This window comes from Sugiyamaella lignohabitans, chromosome B, assembly GCF_001640025.1.
Source record: "Sugiyamaella lignohabitans strain CBS 10342 chromosome B, complete sequence".
In the NCBI taxonomy this organism is placed as follows: Eukaryota; Fungi; Ascomycota; class Dipodascomycetes; order Dipodascales; family Trichomonascaceae; genus Sugiyamaella; species Sugiyamaella lignohabitans.
Window position 1 is genome coordinate 57192 of NC_031674.1, and position 21230 is coordinate 78421.

Genomic DNA, 21230 nt, shown 5'->3' on the forward strand with positions numbered 1-21230 from the left:
ATATTTAACTATGCTATAGACTGTCAACAATTTCGTCAATAGCGTCTGGTGGAGCGATCTCATATTTGTCGAAGCTCATCAAAAAAGTGGCTCGGCCCTGAGTCATACTCCTTAAAGAAGTGAGATATCCAACCATTTTCCTCAAAGGGATTTTTGCCTTGATTAGACTTTGTTGCGAGGTTGCTCGATCACCATGCTTGGACATGTACATCGTATAATCGGGTGGAACATAAACAGAGGCTGCCAGCTCTTTGAAGTGATTAGATATGCTGGTCTGATCAGATGAGTTCTCGGCATCGTCTTCGTTAAGAGAAATTACATGTCCACGTCGAGTACTTGAAATATCATTGACAACGTTACCAATATCCTCTTCGTTAACCACCACTCGAACATCCATTTTTGGTTCCATAATAACATAATCGGATTTAATAAACCCACGTAAAGCTTCCTGAGAAGCCAAGCGAACAGCAGATGAAATACTGGCTGTACTGGTACAATCTTCAGGTATTTCAAGATTTGTAATCTTGACGCTTATGGAATGTAAGGGCAGCCTAGCCAACTTACCTCCAGTCGCTAAAGCAGGAATAATTCCAATCTTAATAGCCTCGTAGATCTCTTCTTGCGATAAATGTGGATGATTGGTATAAGAAGGGAAGATAACGTAGTGATTGTCATGTGGATCGATTTTCTCGGCGAGATCACCTAGTTCAATATCTTCGTAAACAGGTTCTACCATTAAACCCACTTTGACAGACATATCTTCGTTGCCTCCTTCCGAGTAGCTCTTCTCGATAATTTTCGAACTTGCCTGAATCGATTCTTTATAAGAAATCATAATGGGTCCTATTTTGACTTTTGCCTTCAAGTCATTGATCAACCTATCCCTGGCAATCTCTAAATGAAGCTCACCCATACCCGACAACAGGGTCTGACCAGAATCATCATCATAGCTCAATCGCAGGCTAGGATCTTCACGAAGCAAAATGTCCAGCGCCTCTTCCATATTCCTGGTATCAGAAATGCTTTTGGGTGTAATCGATGCAAAAAAAACTGGTGGCGGCACATCAATAGGATGGAGATGCAAACCAAGGTCCCGTTTCAATAATGTGGTTATACCATCCTTTTTTAGTCCATGAGCTACTAAGGTGTCTCCAGTACGTATTTCTTTCGAGCCAACAATAACACCAATATTTCCCTTTTCAATTTTAGATATATCTAGTGGCATGTCCGCTTGCATCTGCAACAATTTCGAGACCCGTTCTTTCTTGCCATTTGTGGTATTTAAAATCACGCTTCCAGTCTGCAATGTTCCAGAATATACTCTGACATAAACCAAAATACCTCTGATTGGGTCATTGACGACTTTGAATGCTAGCGCACATGTAAGCTTAGGATCATTCACATTCAAGGTAACATTTTCCGATTTTATTGATTGTGCTGCATGTTTTCCCTTACTCACAGGAACCTTACTAATGGCATCCGGAGCTTTTCTCTCTTCGGGAGAAGGCAAATAATTCACGACTGCCTCCATTAGCGGTTGAACACCAATGTTTCGGAAACTAGCACCACATAGAACCGGACTTATATCTTCTCTGAGAGTACTGTTTCGTAGAGCCTTTCTAATAGAAGAAGGTGGAACTGCCATATAGTCAGATATCTCCAAAACTTCCTCGACAAGGTCGTCATTACCTTCACACTCACAGAGTGTCTCTATAAGACTTGTTCTAATCCGTTCGCATTCTTGGCTGAGTTCAGAACCATCTTCTAATTCTGACACTTTTACAGACTTTCCATCCGATCCTTCATCCCATAGAATAAGTCTTTTATCAACAACATCAACTACTCCTTGAAATCGACCCTCATGACCAGCATCCATTTGACCAAAGTAAGGGAAGTTGGTAATACCAACTCTTGTATTCAGCTTGGCAACCACCTCACGGACCGTTCTGCCAAATCCAGCACCAGGACGGTCCATTTTGTTTATAAATACGATCTTTGGAATTCCTCTGTCGCTCGCCTGACGCCAAACTTTTTCGGTTTGAGCTTCAACACCGGCAACACCATCTAATACAGTGACAGCTCCATCTAAAACCCGAATTGATCTAATAACTTCAAAGGTGAAGTCAGCATGTCCTGGTGTATCGATGAGATTTATTTTGTGGCCGGACCAGTCCAGAGTCACAGCTGCAGATGTAATTGTAATACCCCGTTCACGTTCGGCTTGAAGATAATCAGTTACCGTATCTCCCTGGTCCACGTCTCCAATGTGGGACGTCAATCCCGAATAATAGAGCATCCGCTCAGTTGTAGTCGTTTTACCAGCATCGATATGGGCAATAATGCCTATGTTTCGTACAGCTGACGATTCTGAAAAACATGGTCGACTGACACTATAAAATCTAGTTCCATGAGGGACTGCTGTCGCATATTTGTAAATGGAAGATTTGGCTAATACAAATTTCGGTAAGATTGAAAAACAATTCAACCTGACACCTACTCCCATTATTTAAGCTTATGGTGGTAAATCCAGGGGTATGTACTACATCGCTTGAAAAATATAGTTGATCTGTACGGCTGCCAGTTCGACGATAAGATCGCAGATCATAGATAATAAATAAATCACTTCACAAACATCCAGACAGGACCGAAAAAACGGATCAGGATTAAAATGGGGGCTTTTCGGGAACAAGCAAAGAGCAACTCGACAGGGGGAGATGGTAAGGAGGTCAATCCTTATATGCCAAGTAAGTAACACGTTTTTGAACGGTCAACAGATCGGATTTGAAATTAACAACCGCAGAATATATTTCAAGTGCCCCCTGGTATTTAGCAAAAGATGGAGAAGGCAGTGAAGACTATTTAAAGCATCAGAGACTTGAAAATACTGAGATTGAGACAGACTGGTATGATAGAAGCAAAAAAGGGAAAGCGGCTACAAAGTTTCGCAAGGGAGCATGTACTAATTGTGGTGCCATTACTCACAAGGCAGTTGACTGTATGGAGCGGCCCAGAAAGATTGGTGCTAAGTTCAGTGGCAAAGATATTGTTGCTGATGATGTATTACAAGATATCACAACTACCTGGGATAGTAAACGAGACCGTTGGAATGGATATGATGCCCATGAGTATAAAAAGGTGGTAGAACGGTTTGAAGAGAAGGAGAGACAGAAGAAAGCAGACGGGGAATTAGAAGATGACGATGACGATGAATTAAAAAAGACACAGGATGGTCAGCTTGGAGAAAAAGTCCGAAGTCTACGTGAAAGGGGCGACAAAGCTGCATACTTGGAAGACCTGTCCGAAGATGCAGTTGAATTTAATCCCAAGACCCGAACAATGCGGACAGAAGGTGGGACAATTAACGACAACGGACAGTTTGAACGGAAATTAAGTGACAGTGCATTAGAATATGAGAATCTACGACAAAAAGCTGAGGGGCTCTCAGAACAGGGTATGGCTATCCACATGGAAGCGTCGCCCACTGAAGCGGTTCTCAAGCTCAAACAGTTACAGCAAGAAAAAGAGTCACAAAAGCATAAACTCAAGCAGGAGCTGCTTGAAAAGTATGGTGGAGCTGAGCATTTGGCACCGAGGCCAAAAGAAGTCGAAATCGTCCCATTGGAAGCATCAACGGTAACAAAAAGCGGTGAAGACAAGCCGGGCCTGAAACCATCTTCTATAAAAAGCCGCTACCCAGAAGATATTTACCCTGGCAACCACTCGTCAGTATGGGGTTCGTACTGGATTAATGGCAAATGGGGGTTTGCATGCTGCCATTCTCTCGTCAAGCACTCATATTGTCTAGGAGAGAAGGGTATTGAGATCAATGACAGCAAGGAAGAAGTCCCACAGGTATCGACAGAACATCCAAATAAGCGTTCATACGATGAAGTCTCGCAGTGACTGTACACAGTTATATCTAGTGTCAGTTCCCTCTCTTGCACATAGACTTCTACAGTCTTTCTCACCTATTCATTATGTTATGTTTATTTCAGTCTGAAGCTGACACAAGAGCCATGAACTAAACCATCGTCAACTTGATAACCTCTTACCTTGGGTTGATGGATAGCGGTTAGGGCCCTGTAGAGATAAAGCTTGTCTGTTGACTGGTTGACTGTTATCGATCATTGCATCAAAAAGGCATGACGCTGCAGCGGTCACACCGAATGTGCATGACATGAGCTCGTGTGAGACATAACAGACGCTATTCTAAGCGGACTGCGCATTCCGATCGAGGGTTCCCGTGGCCCTTTTTTGGATTGATCTCATGGAAGCGAACGGTTAGACTCAGCGTACAAATGCCTATTTTGTTATGAGACTGACAAATAATTGAGATCCAACTCGTTGAGATACTATGCCACTCTTGAATGACTAGCTTCTAGCGCTTATTTAGTGGGGGTAGCGCTAGCCAATATATACCGATTCAAGCGGATTTGAGGTGCTAGGATTGGTCCGATCCCACGAACCACAAAGCTTTTTATGGAATTACACTTGTACCTATCGCAGCGTAAAGGCCCCCACTCGTAAATAGATGAATGACGTTGTCCGATGAGCTTGATTTGTTTACATCATGGAATAGGTTATGTCCGTCCATATTCACAATTCACAATTTTAGCAGCAGCGGTAGCCAGGGCTGGTTCTGCCAGTTAAACTATGCGAGTAAATGCTTTCCTGTAGATCGTGCACGTGCTTTTTAGACCACTTTATAGATAACTTGTCTCGAGCTCTTGTTAGTTTTAGTGCTGTAGCTGTGTAGGGTGCAATTAGTGCCATTGGCGATTTATTGGTCCATTTTCGGGTAAGTTTCGGATATAGCTTCCGCTAATGCTGTACAGAGTCAATTTTCCTACGATCCAAGCTTTTGGGACTAGTGCCCGTTAACGATAACTGGTGATGGATTAGTCGTTGTCGATGCATGCATGCTCGGTCCCTGACACCGGTTCTATCAGAATGATTTTCCAGGTCTTTCTGTGTTCCTTCTAAGTGGAAGGGTGCCGTGCACGACAGCCTTAGTTTACATATTTACTTCTGATCGCCTATCACAAGCACGTTCAGATGCTTCGGCGGGGCGGCTGATCTCCGAGTGAGACCGGGGCTAGCCAGCCTCTTAGTCGTGCCCCTACCTGCATATCAGTTGCATGTGGCTGTTACTGGGGGACATAATAATACCAAAAAAAAAAACTTGGCTGCCTAACCTGTGAGACTATGTTCTTCTGCTGTTTGTTTAGTTAATACTTACTTTCTGCTTGTTATTTCGCCTAGAATTTACCACATAGCACTTGAATAGGCCAACCAGGCGATCTCTCAGTCTGAACCGGTACCAGTGTTTGAAAAACTGTTAACACAACTACAGATAACCACAGGATACCAGGAGATACTGCGCGATACCGCTCATTTAAGGTTTAATCGAGAGATTACTGTAATTTGGATTGGATATTTGTGTTTGAGCTAAATTTTAATTCATACTGAGGCTGATAGTATCTTTTCGTTTTCTTTAATATCATATATTCTACCTAAACGTAGGCTTTACTCTGACCACTAACTTTGTATATCGGCTTGTAAAGTAGTGTAGCTTGGACCTGGCTCTGACTCAGAATCCCATTTTGAATTCACTTTTCCAAGGTACTGGATAGGCATGAAATACGGTTCAGAACTTTCAAAGCGTTCTGTGCCGGAGTGGAGGGCCCATAACATCGATTATAATGAAATCAAGGGGTTTATAAAGAAGGCTACGTCTAAAGGCACTGACAATTCAGCTGCTCTGGCTAATCTTTTGGCCATTTTAGATGAAGAGTACGAAGCTGTAAGTTGAGAGGGTCTTATCAGCAGGAAAAGAGCTGCTGGTATAGTTCGATATCGTACTAACATGAGCACCAGGTTAATCTTTTCGTTCGGTCTAAAGCAGGCGAGATTGATCGCCGAATTGACGACTGTGAGAAGATAGTAGATGCTTTGGCCGAGCAGGAGGCTTCGTCTTTGAAATCGGGGCTTGGTTACTCTCTCAACTCCAAGGTACGCCAGGGAAAACTGTACCGACTGCATCAGGCCATTACGAGGTAAGTTTATAATGTGAACGACCGACCCATGTTTTGATAAGTGTGAGAAATGTATCATTGAACTGCGGTTGATACGGGATACCAGAGAGCAGAATCTAACTGAGCAGATTGACTAGGGATATCCAGGCCCTTTCCAGATTCATAGGAGCACAGACAACAGGATTTAGAAAGCTTGTCAAAAAATATCGAAAATGGAACAATTCGAAAAAGGACGATATGGCTCCATTTTGGAAAAAACTCAATTCCCCTCAGTCTTTTGCTAACCATGACTTCACATCGAACTTCCTTGAATTAGCACTTTTATATGATGTCTTGAGGAATGCCAAGTTCACGACTGTTCGCAAGAGAATGGAATTACCACATGATTCTTTATGTAAATATGACAGTGATATGGTCAGTGCCGTAACCCAGTCGAGCATATTCTTGGTCCACTCAGATAACGTGATGGAAGTCAAAGTTGCATTACTAAAAGAGCTGATGCTTGTTTCGTCAGATCATGGTACACATAACTCCTTAGCGGGTTCCGCATCTACTTCTGCAAATACCACCGAGCTTGATACTACTGAAGTAGTCTACTTAGATACCCCCAAGCTCGAGTATGCACAGACCGGTAAGGAGCCGGCTCAGATCCGCAAGGTGAACGACTCATCCAGTGTGCTCTGCTCGCCAACTGGTGGTTTAAGGCACTTTGCAAGTTCTAACTTGACTCCTGAAGAGCTAGATCTAATCTTGAATGAGAAGGCTGCAGAAATCGATTTCAACCAACTGGACGGAGCCAGAAAACTGGCCATTGGATGGGTGCAAAGAAAGCAAGCCAAGCCTTTATCGAAGGTTACATATTCACGAAACAGATTTTCTTATGTTAATGACGATGATGCTGCCAGTGTCATCGGCGTCAATGTTAACAATAGTACCGAGACTAATATTTGGGCGACAATGGACTCAAACATCAAACTTGAGAAGACGACCAAGACTGAATTATCATCCGCAAAGACTTTTCCTCACTCAATTTTAGAAATTCGATGGAAGGGTACGTCGAAACCGCAATGGCTCTCTGATATCGAAAAGTCGCATTTAGTTTACCCCATGAGAGAAGGTTTCTCCTTATATGCATACTCAGTTGTTTCGTTTTATTCTGATCAACTACAGAGTGTTCCTTCATGGCTCGAGATCATTGAGGATAATGTTGAGATTCGCAAAGTTCCCAGTGTTGCCCCTGTACGTCGTTCTATGAATTCTAGCGCCAACCTTGCTGGTGCTAATAGGACTGATAAGAGTGTGTCCATCAGCACACCCAGCATTTTACTAAACGATAGCAATGCCCAGATTCATGATTATGACTCTGCTAAAGAGCAAGAGGGCTTGTCACGTAAATCTAGCATGACTGTTGTTGAAGACCGTGAAAACCGTCCTCAGATGTTGAGTCGAGTTTCTTCTTTCTACAACCCTGCCTCAAGGCAACGTCATAAACTTCAGAGTCAACCAAGCGAAAGTAAGCTGGCGGTTAGATACTGGAACGAATTTGATGACCCAGAAGATGGAGAAGATCTGGGCGTGTTTGTCATTAACGATGAAGATCCATCGGGAAGTTATCAGGATAAGCTTTTTAGTGAAGCTAATATTGATGCATTGGTTCGCATATCTGATAAATTTTTACAAAGTATCGGTTGGTTTACTAGCAAGATAACTGGTAGTAGAGATGGTTACGAGGCATTGCGTGAAGGAAATTATCGTCGCGGTAGTAGCAGTGAGAGTGATCCTGATGAAGAGGATGAAGAGGAAGATGATTTCGATGAAGAGGCCAGTGTTGGTCGCTATTCGCCACGCATCAAGCCCCGAACGTCGAGTGACGATAGCGACGACTTCGCGTACCGTTCATTTGGCGACCGTAATAACAGCGTAGCTGCCCAGCGACGGAACAGCGTGCTCACATTTTTATATTCAATGTGTTTATCTCTGGCAGCATTTATCATTATGACTCTATTTTCTGTTACATTATTACAGGATATTTCTGAGATTTCATTGGGCACTTATGTATTTATGATCAGTGGGTTCATTTTCGCTCTCGCCATTAGCATGCTTGGACTCTCGCTTTATCTATTATGTGAAGCACCTCCATGGTGGCAACAAACCATCGTATTTTCATCTTTCTTCTCCATTGTATGCTTTGGAGTGGGTGGCATTGCATGGATACTTACGTGAGACGACGACACTTGTTTAAATTTTTTTTAATAAATATAGAAATAAATACATTGTTTTGTACAGTTATAGGACTAATCGCCATTGTTAGTCCATGGCTATGCTGTTATCCATCTTTTTTATCCCAAACCGTGAGAGGCACAGGTTGACGCCATGTTCCATATAGTCTGCTTTAGTAACATATGCCTTGGACAACATATCTTTCTGAGAGCCAAGTCGACAGCCACCCTGCCAAGCATAAGATATAGGGTCTACAGGCATACCTACCCTGAGATTTACGCCTTGGGGAGAGAAACTTTGAAGTTCTTCACGAATGCGTTCCTTATATCCAGGCAAGACAGCATTTCCACCAACCAGAACAACATTACTCAATAACATGGATTGGATCTCTTCGGGCATCAATTTGACGCAATTAATAGCAGTTTCTGGAATACCAGCTTGGTCGAGATTAAGATCACTGGGGCGAAACAGTGCCTCGGGAATAGTAAATCGTTCATTTGTGAGAGTTAACACTTGGTTTGAATCATTCGAACTTGTCGCTCCTTTTACGATATGCCCCAATTTACTTGTCCTATAGTCGGGGAGAGCGTAATCTATCCGTAGTAAGCTCTTTCGCTTGTTTATATGAGCTTCTTCGAGATCGAGCTGATACTTGAGAGACACGAAGCATACTCTCTCCTTTATAACATTCATGAGGAATGTCTCTTCCATCATATTGTAGTATCTAAAAGAAACTGTTTCTTTAAGGTAGTTCGTAAGATGTTTACCTCCAATATTTATACGCTTAGCCGCTGGCCAGTATACCTCCCCTAGAACTACAGGTAACACATGGGTGCTGCTAAATCCGCTGTCGATAACTAAAGCACACTCCGAGACAGGAGAGCTTCTTGACGAAGTGTCATTGTACAGTTCTCGTATATCATTCCATGGAACCAAAGAGCCTGGGGTACATCGGTAGTAAGAATCAAAGCCATACTCTTCAAATACAATTTGATCCATATTTGACGATAACGCGGGCAACGAGTAGGGCATTTCTGTGAGAATTAACGAGGTTTCACTAGGGTCAACAGGCTTACCACCATTCATTCCAACAAGCTTTGAAGTTTTACCATAGAATTGGTTATCCCATATAGCCTTTTGAGTTTCCCAATTAACCAACTGGCCTCTTTCATGAGGCCGTCGGTAAGTCAGTCCAGCATAGTCTCTACAGTTCTCAATTTCATTCCCAACGTAAGTTCTTCGATCCTTCGACCGTGTTATGGAATTTGATACTCTGAAATGTGCTGGATTTTTGTCATCTGTGGCATATCCTATTTTCAACTCATAGGCTCCATTATCTATAACGAGGACTGACATTGAAGCCCAATGTATATATAATTATCTCTATCGAAGTGCTCTGCAGACTTGAAGTATTCTTTTCCTTTAAGCGTATCACGTGATTTAAGCTTGTCTTCTCTACTCATACCAATGAAATTGAGAGGGATTTAATTTACCTGCTAACAGAGAGGTATCATCTTAGGTAAACCTTATATTCAGCTACATTTACTTCTGTTGGAGTATTCTGAAGTGGGCCATTGTCGTTGCCTGTAATATCTTGTGCCTCTTTTTGACGCAGGGTCTCTTCCACTACATATCTGTGGTTGCCGTGGAAACCAGAACGCGACATAGATCAACAACATCGAGAACGTTATTAACGCACATCCCGCGTTGTTTATTTTCCTTTTCTAACATATAAGCATCTCAACTTGTCAGTCAGCGAAGACGACTAAGGAATATTCAAGGCTTCCAACAACCACAATCAGATATGCCACGTACTCGTAGTCTTGGACAAGCGGGAACGGCCGTACCTCGTCGACCGACTCGAGTGGTTGAGGATGATAGCGACGAAGATGATTCAAACCCTGGCATGTATTCTAAACTTTCGACCGATACTATGGTTCCATTAGTATCATCAACTCCAATGAGACCTGGAGCTGTGCAAGTAGCTCACTTAGAACCCGTGTCTCGACTTTCAACTATTGAAGACGTCGACTCCTCTAAGGAGAACGAGTTTTCTCCCACAGATGCACTGGGCAAAATGCCACCGGTAACTCCAGCTAGGAAGCAAAATCGTGTTTCCTTTGCTCCTATTCCCTCTGGTAAACCAACCAATGGATCAGCCCCTCCAACTCTAGCACCATCACATCAAGCTTTGGCTCGCCTAGGTAATGCTGGCCATCCACTAACAGAGCTTGATCTGAACAACCGCCTTCCACCCCCACCACAGACACCATTAGCCTATCCAGCAACCCCGTCTGAGGATCTTGATAGTACTATCGAAGCTGTCCGTAAAGTTTCATTAGACTCTACTTCACCTACTTTCCGGTCTCCATCAAAGATTGCAAATTATTTGGAGCAATCCTCTGAAACACCACACCAACGACTGACTATCCATAAATTAGTCCTCACTAATTTCAAATCTTATGCAGGTCGTCAAGAAATTGGTCCTTTTCACAGTGTAAGTACTATGAAAAAGTCAACCAACCATTCATGTACTAACTTCACCACAGTCTTTTTCTGCAGTAGTGGGCCCCAACGGATCGGGAAAATCCAACGTTATTGACTCTCTACTATTTGTATTTGGTTTCAGAGCATCCAAAATGCGTCATAGTAAAGTGTCAGCCTTGATTCATAACTCAGCAGCTTATCCAAATCTCAATTCTTGTAGCGTCGAAGTCCACTTCCAAGATGTTGTCGATTCTGCCAACGGATCTTCAACTGTCGTCCCTGGTACAGAGCTGGTGATTACTCGTAAATCCTTCCGAAACAATAGCTCAAAGTATATGATTAATGACAAAGAAAGTAATTTCACTGAGGTAACAACGCTATTGAGAGAACGAGGAATCGATTTAGACCACAAGAGATTTCTAATTCTTCAGGGAGAGGTCGAGAGTATTGCCCAGATGAAACCCAAAGCTGACAATGATAATGATGATGGTCTCTTGGAGTATTTGGAAGACATTATTGGTACATCACAATATAAAAAGGCTATCGAGGAATCCCTGGCAGAGGTCGAAGTTCTCAATGAGGATTGTGTTCAGAAGCAGGACCGCTTGAAGATCGTCGAAACTGAACTTAACAGTCTCGAGGATCAAAAAAATGATATTGTGACCTATCTTGAGCTTGAAAATGAACTCGCATTCAAGCAGTCAGCTCTATGGCAACTACAAGCCTACCTTTGTCAGAAGAGAGTTGAGCTCAGCAAATCCATCGTCGAGGAACAACATGCCAAACTGAAGGCTGAACTTGATAGAACTACTGTCAATTCTGAAGAAATTGAAGTTTTGAAAAAGGATCACGCTCAAAAGCTGAAGGAGTTAGACTTAATCAAGAAGACACTGAGCGAGAAATCAAAATTGCTTTCGAAGCATGAGATTGAGAAAGTCAAGGTTGAGGAGAGAAAGAAGCATCTGGATTCCAAGAGGAAGAAACTGGAGAAGTCCATAGAGGCAGCGACACATTCTAAGGTCGAAACCGAAACGTGGCTTTCTAATTATCAAGAAGAATCTAGCCAGCTGTCTGACCAACTCAAGGGTCTTCAAAAATCCTTAGAGAATGAAAACTGCCAACTAGAAGCTATCCAAGATGAGCTCAAGGACAAGACGGCTGAGTTTACCGATCAAATCGAAACGATCCAGAAGAAATTGGAGCCATGGCGAGAAAAGACTAGGTCAAAGGAGTCTGAAATTGCCGTTGCCAACAGTGAGTTAGAACTCTTGAAAGAGCGCGAGTCGCAAGGTGAAAAGTCGTTAAACGAATCTAAGGAAAATATCACTATTACTATGAAGGAAGGGCGTGCAAAGGAGCGAGAAATGGAAAAACTCAAGAAGGAACTTGAACATGTGACTAGTCAGATTAGTATGGGAGTTAAGGAGTGCGACCAGGCATCAATTAAATTGGCGAAAATGAAGCAGCAGTTAGTTAATGGTAGACAAAGAGTTGATGCTGCCAAAGAAGCGCTAAGCTCCACTACCTCACAAAATAAGGTACTCACCGGATTGACCAGATTGAACGATTCCGGAAGAATTCAAGGCTTCAGAGGACGCCTCGGTGCCTTAGGAACCATTGATGCTAAATATGATGTTGCAATTTCTACCGCTTGTCCTTCTCTCGATAATATGGTTGTTGATACTGTCGCTGCTGGTGAACAGTGTGTTGATTACCTGCGAAAACAGAACCTCGGCCGTGCCAAATTCATCCTACTAGAGAAATTACCGAAGCGAGACTTATCTCCCATCCAAACTCCTGAAAATGTCCCGCGGTTATTTGACTTAATTGTACCTTCTGCTCCCGAGTACGCCCCAGCCTTCTACAGTGTATTGTTTGATACTCTTGTTGCTAAGGATGCTGATCAAGCCAGAAGAATTGCTTATGGCAAAAAGAGATGGAGAGTTGTCACCCTCGATGGTGTGATTGTTGAAGCGTCCGGCGCAATGAGTGGTGGTGGTGAGATTTCGAGAGGAAAGATGGCAGCTGGTCTTACAGAAGGTGCATTGTCAGAGGGTCAAGTTCAGGAATTGGAGAGAGTACAAGACGAGCATGAGAAGAAGTATAAAATTGCTGAAAATACTGTGTTGACTATGCAAACCACATTGAAGGAGTTACAGGAACGTAAGCCAGAAATTGAATTAGAAATCTCAAAGGTCGAACTTGATATTACTGCTTTGACAGCCAGGCTTAATGAAGCAAAGAAGCAGTCTGCTGAGCTTGCCAAATCACTTGAAGCAAATCGCCCAGATCCTAGCACCCTGAAGCGGTCTGAAGAGCATGTCGCCAAATTGGAAGCCGAATTAAAACAACTAAGATCACACAGCGAGGGCTTGGAGCAAGATGTGGCCGATTTGCAAGAGAAGATTATGGATGCAGGAGGTGTTCGTTTAAGAGTGCAAAAGTCGAAAGTTGATGGTATTAAAGAGCAGATTGAATTAGTCAATACGAGGTTAGCAAATGGCTTGAAGGAAAATGCCAAGGCTAATAACGATTTCAAGAAGCATTCCAAGACCATCGATAACTGCGAGGCAGAGATTTCAGCATCTACTCAAGAGCTAGAAGAAGCAAACAAAGAGCTAAGCGAGAAACAATTGATTATTCAACAATTCGAGCAGCTTGTTTCACAACTTAGTGACCAATTGGAAGAAAAACAAGAAATCCTTGATGAGCTAAAATCTGAGCTTGATGCAAAGCAGAAAGATATTGATTCGCTACGGTCTCGTGAAATCGAAATCAAAAACACTATCGATCAGCATGAAAAGACCATTAAAGACGAGTCAAACAGCCTCAGGTCCTGGATTTCGCAATTACAGAAGCTGCAACTTCATGATCTAAGCGAGATCAAGGCCGTCCGTGTAAAGAAAGAGAAGCCATTGAAAAAATCTTTACCAAGGCAAGATGTGGAGGAGGGAGAAGAGGCGGAAGGCAACGAAGAAGATGAAGATGTGAATGAAGACGAAGATGTTGCCAATAAGTCGATCCTAAACAAGACGGAATTATTTGAATATTCTGCGGATGAGCTAGAGGCAATGAACAAAGCTGAGTTGAAACGCGAAATTGAATCTCTCCAGACCAAGGGTCAGAACGCCAAGGTTGATATGCAGATTCTCAAAGACTATAAGCGCAGGGTAGAAGAGCATGATGCCAGACGTTTAGCACTCAACGAGTCCGTCACGGCAAGGGATACAGTTAAAAAGATGTGTGATGATCTACGTAATCGCCGTTTGGAAGAGTTCATGACAGGCTTTAACAGCATCTCTGGCAAGCTAAAAGAAATGTACCAAATGATTACCATGGGTGGTAATGCTGAGTTGGAGCTGGTGGACTCTTTGGACCCGTTCTCCGAGGGTATTCTGTTTAGTGTTATGCCTCCCAAGAAGAGCTGGAGGAACATTTCCAACCTTTCTGGTGGCGAAAAGACATTAAGCTCCTTGGCTCTTGTTTTTGCACTACACCATTATAAACCTACGCCATTGTACGTAATGGACGAGATTGATGCAGCTTTGGACTTCAGAAACGTTTCTATTGTTGCCACTTATATCAAGGAACGTACAAAACATGGCCAATTCATAGTCATCTCCTTGAGAAATAATATGTTTGAACTCGCTAAGCAGCTTGTTGGCATCTATAAAGTCAATAATATGACCAAAAGCATTGCTTTGCAAAACAACGACTATATTCATGGGCAAGACAGTTCAAACACCACAATTTTACCATAGTCAGCTAGTCTAATTTTGTATTAACACATATTTATTAAATGTACTATTATCCAAGTCTTTCTTTAGTGAGATATACTTTGAAATAAAAAGAATTTCATTTATTTCTATTTACAATCACCTGACAAGCAGAGGATACCTATAATTTAACTCCAGTATGGATAGCAGCAATACCAAAGGAGAGATTCTCATATCCGGAACCTGCCAAAGTAAATCCAGCATCTTGGATCATACCTGCAAACTGTTCTTGGGAGGGGAATCTCTGGATGCTCTCAACTAAATATTGATAGGAATCACGATCACCAACCAGAACTTGGCCCAATAGTGGGATTATGTTGAAGGAGTACTGTTGATATAAAGTGTCCAAGATGGAATTGTCTACCTTGCTGAACTCTAAACAGGCAAAAACTCCACCAGGTTTCAAGACACGATGAGCAGTAGCCAAGGCGGCTGGAATATTGGTAAAGTTTCTAATGCCAAATGAAACTGTATAAATATCTTGCGAGTTATCTGGAATCGCATCCAAAAACTCGGCATTTTGCACTTTGAAATTAATACGCGAAGTGTTTCCATATGGAGTTTCTTTCGATCGTTTTTCACCTTCGGCCAGCATTTCTGGATTGATGTCCACAACATTCATAACACTCTCGTGATCTCCATGGATTTTAGCAGCATGATCTAGAATTCTAAATGCAATATCACCGGAGCCTCCAGCAACATCTAAAAAGGATAGAGGGGATCCGCCGGCTCTTCTTCCAGGATCTAATTTGGAGACAAAGTGGTCTTTCCACAGTCTGTGAATACCAAGACTCATAGCATCATTCATATAATCATAGCTAGAAGCAACATTTGAGAAAACGTGCTTCACAAGATGCTCCTTTTCGTCCTCAGGAACAGTTTTGAAACCAAAATGAGTAGTTTTACTTCCTTCAGTTGAATATGGACGTCGAACAAAACCTAATGGCTCTCCAGTAATTGCAGTATTACAACAATTCAAAAATCGTAATGAGTTGCTCTGTTTTTGAGCTCTTGCCAATGCCCGTTTGACAATCATTTTATTATAATGGTGGTGAACTAAGTAGTAACTCTACTATGTATTGCTCGGCAGTTCGAAATTATCCTCACGCCCAACCTTGCCCTGTACTGTAGGTACGGTACGAGCGCTGCTAGCTCTCCTGCTGATGATTCTGACCTAACCCTAAAGTTTCAGGTAGCCTGCCACTTTAAATCTATAAATGAATTATTCTTGAGAGGAAAAGGGGCTTTCTTACATTCGAGATTTAATGCCGTCTTATTTAAATATATAAATAGTAAATTATTCATACAACATTTCATCACAATAGTTTGCTTACCGTTAACGAGTCAACATCTTGCCTTAAATCTGACGGGGCGGAGATCCATGTAAAACAAAACCGCGTCGAGTCAGCCCCCAGCCAAAATCAGGTGACGTCCAAATGAATAGCTCTCAGGGCCTGCGGGATAGGTTCTCACTCACTCAGATCAATTGGAAACAAAAATTCTCATTAAACTACAAACCAATTTCTGTTAGATCGAATCGTCGTTCTACGGTTTTGGGTGCCAATAGCTATAGGAGTTATTAGTTATGAGGTTAATTTTCAGAGGTTCCACCTCATCTGTTACGGAACCGATCTGTAGTAACTTGTCTTGGCAAGAAGATCTCGACCAAAACTATATGCACGGCGTGTTAGTTCCGAGACAAGCTAACGGGGATCGATGTGATTAAATTCACTGACTTCATATACTCGGTTCATTGAGAAGGGACAATGCTCCGGCACTATAACCACCTGTTGCGTGCTGTCAAAGTGGCTCCGTCAGTCCAAGTGAGGTATACTCAGCCTTTACTTTTCGGAGGTATAGCAGGCAAGCTCAGCCCCTGGAACTCAACATGTCGAGGGTTCTCGAGTACAAACTCGAGGAGTATGATTCCCGTGGCACCAATACCGTTTGATGACCCATTAGGGGGGGATGAAGAGGACCCTAAAAAGAAAAAAGATTCGAAAAAGGAGACTGGGCGTGGATACGACATATTTATGAAATGCTTAGAGACTGCTGGAATCATGGTGGCTTCGTTGTCAATGTTAGGCCTGGCTGGATTGATATATCACAGGACATATAAAGAAAGGGCTTTAACAAAGATGTCGAACGCGTTCACAGAAGGAAATCCGGCATTCGAGCTCTCCATGCACCAAAATGGCGAAGATGATCGTAATGATTGGTTAGTACCTGCATCGACATATTCCTATAACATGATTCAACTAACTGCTAGCTAGGGTTCTTCGTGAGCATCAGCAAACTTTGGACGATGTGATCTCGGGAAAGACTGCTGGAAGATATTACCTTTTAGTAAGTGCCTGACATAAGGTTCTCGAGTGTTTCTTTTCTAACGTCTGCTAGATTGGCGAGAAAGGCACAGGAAAGACTTCCATGATTTTAGAGTAAGTACGGAGTTCCTGAATTATTCATAGCACGTTGCTAACAAATTATAGGGCAATGAAAAAAACCAATTCATTGTATTGTACACTATTGGACGCTCATGCCGATCCTGAAATATTTCGAATCAGATTGGGAAAAGCGTTGAATTTCCAATTTCATGAAGATTATTTGGGCTCTCTCTTCTCAATTCGTGGACCACGTGATACCACGGCCATTTTGGATATTGAAAGAGCCTTCAATACCCTCGAGACAGTGGCCGTCAAACATGTCGCGAAACACAAGCGGCCGCTTATTCTAATTATCAACAATGCGCATATGATTCGTGATGATTTAGAGGGCCAGAATTTGGTTGAATTATTGCAGCAGAAGGCTGAATCTTTGAGCGGAGCTGGACTAGTAACCATAGTTTTCAATAGTGACGACTATTGGCTATATGAAAGATTAAAAAAGCTTGGTACTCGACTTGAAGTTCTGACTATTAACGATTTCTCCCGAAAGGAGTCGATACAAGCATTGCGAAGAGCTAGAATGAAATTTTATGGGCAGAAAATTTCAGATGAAGATGCAAACAAGGTTTATAATTTGATTGGGGGTCGACCTCAGCATTTGGCAGCAGTCGCTTCTAAAGATGATCCCATAAATGCATGTCATAAACTTATAGACAAGGAAAAGACATGGTTCTTAAACCAGTGTGCCTTGCTCGGAGAATCAATGGACGATGATGTGATGGAGAGTGGTAAATTTTCGACCTCTGCTATGTATTTAATGAAGGAATTGGTTAGGCTAGACAGGGAGCGCCTAAGTAAGATGACACCCGAAGAGTTGGCTACTTCAAATCATGAAATACCTCGAATTCCCTTATGGCGTGCTAGACAAATTATGACCCGGCCGGATTATATCCAACATTACGACAATCTGAATATTTTTACACTTGATTCATTGTCTCGAGTGAAGGCCGATTCGGTCGTCATGATGCAGGCGTTCCATGAGATTGCCTCGCTGCCAGGATTCGAGGAATTGTTAGAGGAAACTGCTGATAGAGTTTCGGCTATTGAAAGCTTGGGCCGTACAAGAGAACTTGTCGCAAAAGACCTAGTACTTGATGGTCAATATAAGATAAGCCACTCTAGAAATGAAACCATGATTAAATTGGAAATGCCAGAGGAGGCTGAGAACGATGATGACGAACGTTATAAGCTTGATCGCCGCGAAGGTTTCTGGTACAAAGGAAGGGCCGACAAGTTCAAAAAACGACAAGAACAAAAAGAAAATGAAAAGGGAAAAATTTAAGCAGCAAGCAAAAAACTAGACTGGTGTATAATAATTATCGCAATTGCGCAGTAGTTAATAATAATGCAATATAATACAGGTTATAATAAATAAGAACTAATTCGGTTTACTACTTCCCACCCAAAACTGTAGATAGATTTCTCTTGAGACTATATTTTGCCTCGTCCAGCTTTTCTACTTCTTCTTCCAACTTGCGCCTTTCATACGAAAGCTGCCGCTGCTGTTTGGCTTTCTCCGCGAGAATCTTATTTTGGCGATCTTGTATACTCCTATCTGAACTGGAAGTTTTCTGGGTCTGTAATTTCAAGAGCGTTTCATCAACTAGCTTACTAATTTGGTCATCAGGAACAATATAAAATCGAACGTCGTTGAATAAAGTATCGGTAAGTTTAGACAAGTCGCTGCTGTGTTTAATCTTCGAACTGAGGAACTCTTTGACAAGAGTGATCTGGTCATTTTGAGGTTTCTTCTTATAAGAAGCATACTCTCGGTAGATTTTCTCTTTATCTTTATCTGTCAACTCTGGAATATCGAACAAAGCTTCATTGCGATACTTCCGCTTAAAATCAACATAGAAATATTTTTCTTTGTATTTTCGACGTACGAGACTTAAAAATCTACCGACAGGCGAATCTTCAACCATCTTTTTGATGATATCCTCTGTAGAATCTTGAGTTTTTGTAGACAACTCTTCATGCTGAAGCTTCTGCTCCCTAATTTTTAGTGCAGCCCATTTATCGAAGGCATCTGATCTTGCTGAATTACTTTCCAAGATATCATAACGGTCATCATCTAAAACTTTGTTGAGCTCTACCTCCCAAACTCCGAAAGGATTGATGGAGAAATCTTCCAATAGGCTATAAAATATCGACAGTCTTTCCTGATTTGTCAAGTCAGCATTTCCTGTACTATCGTCATTTTTCAAATCATCTTCAATATTATCCCAGTCTAATTCAAACCCTGTTCCCAGGCCATCATCATCATTGCTCATTTCTTCTAAGCTATTTTCGTCGTTCAGATCAATATTATCATCATCATTTTCCCGGTCGCTCTCTACCCCTTCATCGTCACTGACATCTTCTATGACGGTGTTATCAGGAGCTGAGTTTGCATTGCCTTCTTCGGTTCCAGCCTCCAATCGTCCCTGTTCTTCGAATTTAGGAGCTGCACTATCAGTACTAAGAGTGAGTCCTCTCGCTCTGGCAACAAGAAGTATCAAGTCATCTCTATCCATCTCCTCTATTTTCCTCAGAACATCTTCAGGAACATCCCAAAATGACTTGTTTGTCTGAGGGTTGTACACAAACCATCTTCCTGACTTGAGAATGACTATCAACCACGGATCACAGTCCTTGACTGCAACCTTGACTTGTGGGGGATCAATACTTCTCAGATCCTTTTTTCGCTTTCGTTTTTGATTAGATTGCTTTGGTTTCTCCGTCCTTTCATGATTTTGGTTCTCTGTCCGTGGCCCTGTTGGTATCCGACTGGTGCTTTCAGAAGAATTGTTATTCTTAACGGATGCTATAACTTGCGAATCAGACTTGGGTCGTTCATAAGTTGACCTCTTAGATTCAGCGTGATAGTAGTAAAAGTGCCCTGATGGCGCAAGATGCCGGGTCCACCCAGTGGGTAAAGTATCATCTTTCGAAACTGACATTCATAGACCGTTCTATAATTTCCTCCCCAGCTAATTCTAATCCTTAATAATTAATCTGAGCTAGATCTGAGACGAGGTGTACAGTTATGCGCGTGCGCGCATGCTTACCTTATGAACCTAGATCCCCAATGTGTTATCACAGCATCACAACTTAGCATTTTCATCAAGACCCCCGAGCCACAACATTTACAATGAGTAGACGATACGATAGTAGAACAACAATTTTTTCGCCAGAAGGCAGACTTCATCAGGTGAGTACTAATAGTTTAACATGTTAGATCAATTGCGGTTGAGTAGTGTAGCTTTGAGTACTACGATTGCCACTGTTCATTGCCACTGGAGAAGTTGACCAACTTTGGCAATGGGTAATTCAAAATAGCGCCTCTCAAAGGTATCCTACAATTATGTTCGCTTACTTATTATGAGTGGTGATGATAATTGGATGACAATTGAGGATAAGTAGCTAGGAACTAACAAGGCCTTAGGTTGAATATGCACTGGAAGCTATTTCACACGCAGGAACTGCCATTGGTATTCTTGCTAAGGATGGTATTGTTTTGGCTGCTGAAAAGAAGGTTACTAGTAAGCTTCTTGAACAAGATGTCTCGGCTGAAAAGATGTATATATTAGACGATCATATTGTGTGTGCCGTTGCTGGTATTGACTCTGATGCCAGTATTCTTGTTAATAGAGCTCGTGTATTCGCACAGAGCTATCTGAAGACATATTCCGAAGAGATTCCCTGTGAAATTCTTGTCAAGAGGCTTTGTGATATCAAACAAGGATATACTCAATATGGAGGTTTAAGACCATTTGGTGTGAGTTTTGTGTTTGCCGGTTATGATGATCTTCATGGCTTCCAACTCTACACGTCAAACCCTTCAGGTAATTACAGCGGATGGAAGGCCACTAGTGTCGGTGCAAATGGAGCATCTGCTCAAACTCTATTAAAGCAGGAATATAAGGAAGATTTCAGCTTAGATCAAGCATGTGAGCTAGCAATGAAAGTTCTTAGCAAGACTATGGACAGTGCTACTCTTACTAGCGAAAAATTGGAGTTTTCGACTGTGGGCAAAGACTCCGCCAGTGGAAAGGTATATCAGAAGATCTGGAAACCTGCTGATATCGATGCTCTGCTCAAAGCTACTGGTTTAGGTAAAGCCGAAGAAGATGATTAGATTATATAACTAATACATAATATTACCAAGTTTTGTAGGAAACAGATATTGTTCCTTCTGCAGAACTTATGAGCACATTTTGAGAAGTAGAAAAGGCCGATGCACTTGCCAAATATATAAGATTAGTTATGGTACTATGTTCTGGGAG

The 21230-nt window shown here is 42.1% G+C and overlaps 11 protein-coding genes across 11 annotated transcripts; 7 read left to right on the plus strand and 4 right to left on the minus strand.

Annotated features, from left to right (window-relative positions):
* Window positions 1–13: 13 nt before the first annotated feature.
* Window positions 14–2503, minus strand: MEF2 (Mef2p; the record flags this gene model as incomplete). Its single annotated transcript, XM_018878901.1, has 1 exon — window positions 14–2503. One exon carries the CDS (start codon window positions 2501–2503, stop codon window positions 14–16), a length of 2490 nt encoding a protein of 829 aa, XP_018736869.1.
* A 494-nt stretch (window positions 2504–2997) lies between these two features.
* On the plus strand, window positions 2998–3903 carry AWJ20_1981 (pre-mRNA splicing factor SLU7; the record flags this gene model as incomplete). Its single annotated transcript, XM_018878902.1, has 1 exon — window positions 2998–3903. One exon carries the CDS (start codon window positions 2998–3000, stop codon window positions 3901–3903), a length of 906 nt encoding a protein of 301 aa, XP_018736870.1.
* A 2369-nt stretch (window positions 3904–6272) lies between these two features.
* On the plus strand, window positions 6273–8258 carry AWJ20_1982 (uncharacterized protein; the record flags this gene model as incomplete). The annotated part of the gene is made up of 1 exon (XM_018878903.1): window positions 6273–8258. One exon carries the CDS (start codon window positions 6273–6275, stop codon window positions 8256–8258), a length of 1986 nt encoding a protein of 661 aa, XP_018736871.1.
* Window positions 8259–8342: 84 nt separating this feature from the next.
* On the minus strand, window positions 8343–9611 carry ARP6 (Arp6p; the record flags this gene model as incomplete). The annotated part of the gene is made up of 1 exon (XM_018878904.1): window positions 8343–9611. The coding sequence occupies one exon, from the start codon at window positions 9609–9611 to the stop codon at window positions 8343–8345; it is 1269 nt and encodes a 422-aa protein (XP_018736872.1).
* Window positions 9612–10059: 448 nt separating this feature from the next.
* Window positions 10060–10857, plus strand: AWJ20_1984 (uncharacterized protein; the record flags this gene model as incomplete). Its single annotated transcript, XM_018878905.1, has 1 exon — window positions 10060–10857. The coding sequence occupies one exon, from the start codon at window positions 10060–10062 to the stop codon at window positions 10855–10857; it is 798 nt and encodes a 265-aa protein (XP_018736873.1).
* Window positions 10858–10894: 37 nt separating this feature from the next.
* Window positions 10895–14503, plus strand: SMC4 (condensin subunit SMC4; the record flags this gene model as incomplete). The annotated part of the gene is made up of 1 exon (XM_018878906.1): window positions 10895–14503. One exon carries the CDS (start codon window positions 10895–10897, stop codon window positions 14501–14503), a length of 3609 nt encoding a protein of 1202 aa, XP_018736874.1.
* Window positions 14504–14639: 136 nt separating this feature from the next.
* On the minus strand, window positions 14640–15554 carry COQ5 (2-hexaprenyl-6-methoxy-1,4-benzoquinone methyltransferase; the record flags this gene model as incomplete). The annotated part of the gene is made up of 1 exon (XM_018878907.1): window positions 14640–15554. One exon carries the CDS (start codon window positions 15552–15554, stop codon window positions 14640–14642), a length of 915 nt encoding a protein of 304 aa, XP_018736875.1.
* A 730-nt stretch (window positions 15555–16284) lies between these two features.
* AWJ20_1987 (uncharacterized protein) lies at window positions 16285–16791 on the plus strand (the record flags this gene model as incomplete). Its single annotated transcript, XM_018878908.1, has 1 exon — window positions 16285–16791. One exon carries the CDS (start codon window positions 16285–16287, stop codon window positions 16789–16791), a length of 507 nt encoding a protein of 168 aa, XP_018736876.1.
* A 220-nt stretch (window positions 16792–17011) lies between these two features.
* Window positions 17012–18244, plus strand: AWJ20_1988 (uncharacterized protein; the record flags this gene model as incomplete). Its single annotated transcript, XM_018878909.1, has 1 exon — window positions 17012–18244. The coding sequence occupies one exon, from the start codon at window positions 17012–17014 to the stop codon at window positions 18242–18244; it is 1233 nt and encodes a 410-aa protein (XP_018736877.1).
* Window positions 18245–18353: 109 nt separating this feature from the next.
* Window positions 18354–19904, minus strand: AWJ20_1989 (DNA replication protein Dre4; the record flags this gene model as incomplete). Its single annotated transcript, XM_018878910.1, has 1 exon — window positions 18354–19904. One exon carries the CDS (start codon window positions 19902–19904, stop codon window positions 18354–18356), a length of 1551 nt encoding a protein of 516 aa, XP_018736878.1.
* Window positions 19905–20521: 617 nt separating this feature from the next.
* On the plus strand, window positions 20522–21082 carry PRE9 (proteasome core particle subunit alpha 3; the record flags this gene model as incomplete). Its single annotated transcript, XM_018878912.1, has 1 exon — window positions 20522–21082. The coding sequence occupies one exon, from the start codon at window positions 20522–20524 to the stop codon at window positions 21080–21082; it is 561 nt and encodes a 186-aa protein (XP_018736879.1).
* Window positions 21083–21230: the final 148 nt, after the last annotated feature.